The 8752-nt window shown below is 36.7% G+C and overlaps 1 protein-coding gene across 1 annotated transcript; it reads left to right on the forward strand.

Moving 5' to 3' along the window:
* Positions 1 to 773: 773 nt before the first annotated feature.
* On the forward strand, positions 774 to 5245 carry LOC147614583 (uncharacterized). The gene is made up of 2 exons (XM_086779705.1): positions 774 to 1232; positions 4911 to 5245. Exons 1-2 carry the CDS (start codon positions 821 to 823, stop codon positions 4931 to 4933), a joined length of 435 nt encoding a protein of 144 aa, XP_086635831.1. The 5' UTR covers positions 774 to 820; the 3' UTR covers positions 4934 to 5245.
* Positions 5246 to 8752: the final 3507 nt, after the last annotated feature.

Genomic DNA, 8752 nt, shown 5'->3' on the forward strand with positions numbered 1-8752 from the left:
GAGGCGACGAGAATTCAATTCAGCCATTGAACAACGTCTTGTTCAGCTTCAACCAAGATCAAATTGCGGGAGAAAAATAAGATAAGTACTCAATTTTGCTTTATTTATTTACATCAAATAAAGTAAAATTTTATTTATCTACATCATTTGCACAAGCACTATGGCCGATTTGCCTATCTCGCCATCAATTCAAGAGCAACTCCTTTCTTTACAACATCAAATTGTAGAAGAAAGAGAGAAGCGTATTGAATTGGAGAGACAGCTCTCAAATCGTAAACGCAAGCGTGACTCTTCGCTATCTTTTGATGACGAAGATGACACTATTCAAAGGGCTGTAAATGCTACATTGCAAGCACAAAGGTCACAAAAAGAATCCAAGATTAGTCGGAAAGCTTTCACATTTCAAAACTATGATGGAAAGAAGGATGCTAGAGTCATTTTAGCTTGGCTTAGTCAACTAGATGACTATTTTTCTGGAGAAAGATTTTCAGAGAAAGATAAGATTAAATGTGCAGTCAATCATATGGTAGACAGTGCAGCTTTATGGTGGAGTGTAGTAAAGCAAGGTCATGACAAGCCAGACTCTTGGAAAAGATTTCAACGGCTGGTCAAAAAGCACTTTTTACCCTCACAATTCAAGTCCAAAGTTAGGCACCAATGGGATACTTTGCATCAATTGGAAAAAGAAACTATGTCACAGTATGTAGAAAAGTTTTGGAATACTTTATTACAGGTGCAGGTTGTGGATAGAGTTAGTGAGAAGGATCAAAAAAGGAAGTTCATATCGGGCCTTAGATCTACCATTAGGGCCGATGTGAATATGTTTCGACCTCATTCACTATCTTCTGCAATATCCTTGGCAACTAATTCAGAACGTAAAAATGGTTTTCCTAAAGAGAATAAAGCACATGAGGGAACTTCTTCTAAACCATTTACTAAATCTTTTTATGCTTCAAAGAAGATGTATAAACCAGGTTATGACAAAGGCAAGGACGAGGCTAAAGGCAACCTGAGTACCAATAAGAAAGTCAATGGTGGCAAACCGAAGACATCTCCTATCAAATGTTTCAAGTGCCACAAAGAAGGTCACATAGCACCGAATTGTCCGGAGCGTACCAAGAATTCAACCCCAGCAGCAGCAGCTCGAGTCAACATGATTGAAGAAGACGACAATGAAGAAGAATCATTCGAGCAAGAGGGTAATTCCGATCCAGATTACTCAGAACAAGAAGGTAAACCTCATGTTCATTCTTTGCTTAAAATAAAAGGAACGATAAATGGACATGAAGTTCTTATTTTGCATGATGATGGTAGTACACATGATTTCATTTCTGAAAAGGTACTTAGAGCATTAAATCTTCATTCTTCACCTACGCACTATAAAGTTAAAGCAGCATTTACAGGAACAAAGTACAATTGCATGCAAGTAGTGAAAGATTTGGATTTATGCATCAAACCTTTAACAGAAAAGAGGGATTTCTTAGTTGCACCTTTACAAGGGGTAGATATAATTTTGGGTATGCCTTGGAGACACAAATACAATCCTATTATAGACTATGACACTCATAGCATTTCTCTAAAGAAGGACAATGAAAATATTATCCTTCAGTGTCAAGTCAAAGGAGAAATGAGTCCTTTGTTGAGTCACACTCAAGCAAAGAGAGCTCTAAGAAAAAGAGACAAGACTTATATGGTATGGGTTAACCAGCTTGATGCTAAGTTGGACACATCCAAAAGACCAAAGTTTGATTCTTTTATCTCCAAATTTAGTGACTGTTTCATGGAAGATCTGCCTCCAGGATTACCTAAGTCTAGGCCAGAGGATCATAGTATTGACTTATTGCCTGGAAATTCCCCGCCTTGTAAAGCTCCCTATAGAGTCAACAATTTAGAGCAAAGAGAAATCCAAAGCCAAATAGAAGACTTGCTAGAAAGAGGCCTTATTCGACCTAGTAGTTCACCTTTTGGAGCTCCAGTACTTCTTGTTAAGAAGAAGAATGGAACTTACCGAATGTGTGTAGACTATCGTGCATTGAATAAGATTACTGTCAAGAACAGATATCCTATTCCTAGGGTAGATGATCTTCTTGATAAGCTTAGAGGATCAAAGGTCTTTAGCAAGATTGACCTAAAGTCTGGGTATCATCAAGTCCGTATGACTCAATCTGACATATTCAAGACAGCTTTTAGAACCCAAACTGGTCATTATGAGTTTTTGGTTATGCCATTTGGTTTGACCAATGCTCCAGCTACTTTCAGCCGTATGATGAATCATATATTCCTTAAGTTTCAAAGTTTTGTTATAGTGTTCTTTGATGACATTCTTGTTTTTAGCAAGGATCGACAAGAGCATGAACAACACTTGGAACAAGTGTTCAATCTTTTGAGAGAAAATGAATTGTATGTCAATCCTGAAAAGAGTTCTTTCTTTCAAGAGGAGATTGAATACTTAGGACATATAGTATCGGCCGAAGGAATTCGTGTAGATCCTAAGAAAATTGAGTGTATTGCTTCTTGGCCTACGCCTAGAAACATACATGATCTTAGATCTTTTCTTGGCTTATGTAGTTATTATAGGAAGTTCGTCAAGAATTTTGCTTGTATTGCCAATCCTTTGACTGAACTCCTTAAGAAAGCTACAAATTTCAATTGGACTGATAAGCAAGATAAATCTTTTGCAACACTCAAGAATGCTTTAACACAAGCACCAGTTCTTACACTACCTGATTTTCAAAGACCATTCTTTATAGTAGTGACTGATGCTAGTGGCAAAGGATTTGGAGCTGTTCTTATGCAAGACAACCATCCTATTGCATATCAAAGTAGAAAGCTTAAGCCTGCAGAGCAAAATTATAGCACTTATGATAAGGAATTAGCAGCAGTAGTGCATGCTTTGAAAATTTGGAAGCATTACCTAATGGGCTCTGAATTTCTTATCAAGACAGACCAACAAAGTATTAGGCATTTGCTTACGCAACCTCTTATTTCAGATAGACATATCAAATGGGCAGCTTTCATTCAAAGTTTCCAACCTATGATTCAATATCAACCTGGAAAAGAAAATGTTGTTGCCGATGCTTTGAGTCGAAGACCAAATATCAACAACATTTCTATAATTGAAAGTGAACCATTTGTTCTCATGAAAGAAACTTATGAAGTTGATCCAGATTTTTCTCAAATATGGATCAAATTGCGTGAAAACAATTGGACACCTCAAGGAAGTTATTCTCATAATGATGGCTATCTTTTCTTTGAGAAGAGATTGTGTGTTACTCAACCTTACAGACAGCTTGTCTTGGAAGAGATGCACCAACCACCATTTGTGGGACATAGAGGAGTTTCTGCAACACTTCAAGTAGTTTCTCGAGAATTTTATTGGCCCCATTTGAAGAATGATGTAGCTAAGTTTGTAGCTGAATGTAACATTTGCCAAACAATCAAAAGCTACAAAGGTAAAGCTTTAGGATTGCTTATGCCTCTACCTATTCCTGATAGACCATGGGAACAAGTGTCTATGGACTTTATTACTGGCTTCCCTACTACTTCCAGTCACCATGATATGATTTGGACAATAGTGGACAGATTTAGTAAGCAAGCCTATTTCATTCCATGTAAAAAGACACTAACTTCTCAGCAAGCCGCGAACATATTTGTTAAACAAATTTTTGTTCATCATGGTCTACCCAAAGTGATAGTTTCTGATAGAGATTCTAAATTTTGTAGTCACTTTTGGGTTGCTCTTTTCTCAAACTTAGGCACTAAGTTAGATTTTTCTACGGCTTTCCATCCGGAATCGAATGGACAAACCGAAGTTACAAATAGCACTATCTTAGATATGCTTAGAGCCTATGTTTCCCAGCAACCTAGTGCATGGGATAAGTACATACACCTACTCCAATTTGCTTATAATAATACTCCTCATACTGCTACTGGTCGAGCACCATTTGAGATCATCTATGGAAGAGCATTGCCTATTCCGGCTACTAGACTCTCTCATAAGATTGAAGCAGCCGACCAATATGTTAGAGACTTTGATCGCATTCTATGTGAAGTGCGTGATTGTATTCAAAGAGCTCAAGAGAAGTATACATCTCAAGCAAATAGGAAGCGCAAAGATTTTTCATTTCAAGAAGGTGATTATGTACTCTTGAGAATTGAAAAGCGTCGATTAAAGAGTGTGGAAAAATTCCCTGCAGTGAAGCTAGCGCCTAGATATTATGGGCCATTTAAAATCCTTCAAAAGATTAATGATGTGGCCTATAGACTAGAGCTTCCATCTAATTGGAATATCCACAATTCTTTTCATATCCATCTCTTGAAACCTTTTCGAGGAACACTTCCTACTCACCCAACATATGAGGAACCACCTCTTATTGAAGGAGAGGAAGAAGTCTTAGTTCCTGATGCAATCATTGACCAAGAGATAACAACAACAAGGACAGGTAATCAATACTTTAAGTATCTTTTGACTTTTAAGAATCATCCTCAAGAAGATGCTAAATGGATGCCTGAGAAATTTTTCCGAGTTTACCCTGAAATTCTTCATTCTTTTCAAACCCAGCAAATCCGCAATTGAGGACAATTGCAAACTCAAGCAAGAGGGATGTCATGAGAATATATTTTAAGTCCTCTATAAAAATATTATTTATCCCCTCTTGAGTAATTTGGGGACGCCTAGATTACTCTTGCGTCATGCCGGCTAGGTTAATATCGTGGGTGACACCACTATAAATATTAATACGTACGGTATATGACGTATGTTTGAGGCCACCTATGATTATTTCAGTTAGGTTTGTATGGCAGGGTGATTCCTGGGGTACTTACGCCTGGTAGTCATGAGTTGGTGATGATTTGTGCCTGTTTAATATTTGTGGGATTAATTTAATAATTAATTGGGCTTATATTTTCAGGTGATGAAGACTATGGGAATTGAAGAGTTTACTTTGGAAGAAATGTCTTGGATCATCACATTTCATTTTTGGCAAGCATAGTAGCTTGTAATCTTATTAAATGATTTTTCCATTTTGAACATTAGGAAAGATACATTTATTTTTGTGGAATTTATTAAAGCCTATGGCTTTACCCTAGTCCCAATTTGACACTCTATTTTTGTTAAAGAAGAGTGCCGTGCTCTCTAAAAAGCACATCTTGTATTTTGGGGGCTATGGCCTAATTTTGGTGAAAAGAAAAGCTAATAAAGAAATACTCTTGTGTGGGGAGAGGCCACGCACAAGAGGGGGGAAGATTGCACCCAATATGGTCTTTTTGGAGCTAAGTATTTTTGTTTAAGTGTTTAATTTTTCCATTGCTTTGATTTAGTTGAAGCTAACAAGCAATGGTTTTTATGATTGAATTAATTCTCTATCTTTCCACAATCAATTCCTAGAATAAGATTCCGGTTGCACAAATGGTCTCTAATTAGGAGCAAGAGGAATTGATGAGACGGAGGTGTTCCTATTCTTGAAACCAAGGGCTAAAAAAGTGGACAATGAGAAAAAAAGAAAGAAGGTTATGTTTGACCATCTATCTAAAACACCTGCCTTTGGCAATATTCTTGTTCGCAAATCTCAAAATTGGATAGTGTGTAAGTCTATCAATGTAAAGATCTATTCCAATACTTGAAGAATAGGTAGATGTATTAACATCATTATTGCATATTGGCTCATTGATTTCATTTGATGAAATCAAAGGTAGAAGATCTTCATTTGTGGTGCATTCTTCAAACTCTGAATGATTTTATTGTACCTCTTTGTTCTCATTGTTTGTTGTGTATTCTTTTGATCCTTTGGATCATGACTGGATCCTAGGTGAAAAATAAATGCAAAATACATGGACGGTTAGCCACATTGAGCATAAATTGACAATTTTCTCTCAAAAGGAGAAATGAAATTCGACTTTAGTATTGAATTTGAGAATTCAGAGGATATGCAAGAAGAAATGGAAGAAACACCTACTCTAGAAAAAGATATCAAGACTAGAACCTACTCAAGGATTACTAATAACACATGTATATGAGAATACTATGTAGATTCCAAATGTTCAAATGCTAAATGAAGAAGACTTGAGGCTAAGGAGGATGATTTATCTAAAAGCACACAACTGTTATGAAGAATGCCAAGCTAAACTAAACATAATTATGGACCACAACCTCATCATAAAGGATCTTCGTAAATCATTAACATTGTTTCCTACTAAATCATCAAAGGAGCAAGGAACAATAAGAAACATTGTATATTCTAAGGCTTTACCTCTCGAAAAAGGGAAAAAATTGAATCACAATCATATCTGGCCTACCATACAAATCAACACCTTGTTCTCAATGAAAACCACCAAAGAAGATAAACCCATAGCATAAGGCTACTACAAGGGCAAGATGCAAATCTGGCCTACAACACCAATCAACACCTTGCTCAATGAAAGCCATGGAAGCCACCAAAGAAAAAAACCCCATAGCCTTATACATACAAATCTCCACAAGCGTTTCCAAAAGATTTGCCTATTTAACAACTGCGAATACCAAAGAAAATTCTACAAGCCCATGCATTTTACCAAAACAACTCTAAAATTTGGATCTCTAAGTGGAATACCAAATTCCATATGCCTACAACAAAGAAATCAACTAAACAAAGGCAACACCCTAAAGTTTCAAAGGTAAAGCAAATATGGGCGTTCAAAGATCCAAAGGTAAAGCAAATATGGTTGTCCAAACATTAACTTCAATCTCAAGAATATTATGATGGCAATCCCATCATTTGGTTGCATAAAGCATATAAACCACTGAAGGACTCATTACCAGCTTCAACCTCAAATGCACAATTTAATTCTAAGAAATAATAGAGGCATAAATAGTAGCAAGAAGTCCAAAAGAACCCTTTTAAACCAATTCAAGAGGTCGTAAGAACCTGCTTGTGCAAACAAAAACAACATTAGGCCATAAAGCTCATCTTTGCCCATGGTGACCATCGTTTCAACTAATAGAAGGCTCACACAATTCACTGATTTTAAGCCTGTGTTTTTAAGTGACCATGGAAGGAACAACCATAAAAACTTCCTTGATTACTAGAATATGACAACAAAGTTTCTTGAGGCACAACATCTACTTGATCCATCGTGTTAAAGAATCAAGTAAGGATAGGATTTGATTCATCACTCCTTTGTTTGATCTTTCCCTTACTGGCTGTAGAACATCAAGTCCATCTGACAATCCTTCCTCGTGTGGGAGATATTGTAGAACACCTTATTTGGGTTGGTTTAGATTTTTTCGCTTCATCTTAGCGCATTGCTGAACCTTGGATTGTCGAGACAATAGCTCTTACTTTCTTTGTTATAGCTCAGCACAGGCACGTGTGCATGTGCTAAGCCATTGGACACATGAAAGGTAACAATCCCAATGTCATGATGATAGATTAAATCCACATGATTTGGTTGATGATAATTTGTTACTTTTGAATCATTTCTAGGCTTTGGATTCTCATAACTTTGAGCTCAAGGTCAAGCATGACAATATTCTTCTCATTACCACAAGGAGATATATAAATTTGATATGCTACTACCACCAAACATTCTTCTATGGAGGAAAGTTGGATGGCCTTGCCCAATAAAAGGGGACATTGGTGGTTCTTGCCCACAAGGGGAGGAATGTCGAAGGTTCTGGCCCCAAGAGAACCTCTATGGGGCATGATAAATGTTGGCATGTCTCATTTGCAAGATGAGTCTACCATTTCAAAGCGAAACCTCCTAGTTTGGTGGGGAGGAGAAAGAATGTAACAAAGATGGAGAAAGATGAGATCAACACTTATTTGTAGAAGTGGTAAAAGTCGCATTAATTACAAGACTCTAGGGACCTTATTCACACTCGAAGTGAGCTTAACCCTTAGACTTCAAGCACACCCTTCCTTGGGAACAACAATGTTGGTATTGCCCTCTAAGTAGCTCTAATGCTAGCCATTTCTCACTATGGGTAAATCAATGTGGTCCTTGCTTGTGTTGTGTTCTACAAGTTATTTCGAGTGGGTTTAGATGGTTTAGGTTTGGATTTGGGAAGGTGAGGCTTTGTGGGGATCCAAACCTTGATTTTTTCCCCCTTGGTGGCTAATGATGGTAGTAAGTCCTTTTGAACCCATTTTTGTGTGATGCTTTGGGGGATGGTAGTGTTACCTTGGGTTTTAGGGGAGAGGTGCGTAGGCACATCACTTTCCTTTTTGGTTTGATATTCTGATCTTTGAGAATTGGATCCTCATAACTAGATTCAATGGAGGTACTTTCCATTTTATATAGATTAGAGCCATCCTAAAGGCTCACTTGGTGATCGGAATTGATGAGTGATAATATATTCTTTATAAAAAGATGAGAGATTAGAGATTCTTTTTATCAAAGTTTTAGCGATTTTTTACATTTCATCGTTATAAGCACCACTCGATGATTTTTATAAACATCACTATAAGTAGCATTGGATGTGGCACTAGAAAAAATAATGGAATACTCCAAATGAAGTCCACCAAAACATTTAGTAAAAATTTATCACATAAATTTGTCAAACATAAATATTTTTATAATAAAGAATAAAAATTCAACGTAATGTTATAATATGTAGAAAGGTATATAATGCTTTATATCCTTTTATAGTACTATCATCAATGTCATCTTACAACAAATCCATACAAGTGAACTGGTCCATCTCTAAGTTTATCAATGTAAAGTCCTATTCCAACACGTGAAGAATAGGTAGATGTATTATAATCATTATTGCATA

This window comes from Cibotium barometz, chromosome 41 (assembly GCF_041138505.1).
Source record: "Cibotium barometz isolate CiBa-2024 chromosome 41, ASM4113850v1, whole genome shotgun sequence".
Taxonomy (NCBI): Eukaryota; Viridiplantae; Streptophyta; class Polypodiopsida; order Cyatheales; family Cibotiaceae; genus Cibotium; species Cibotium barometz.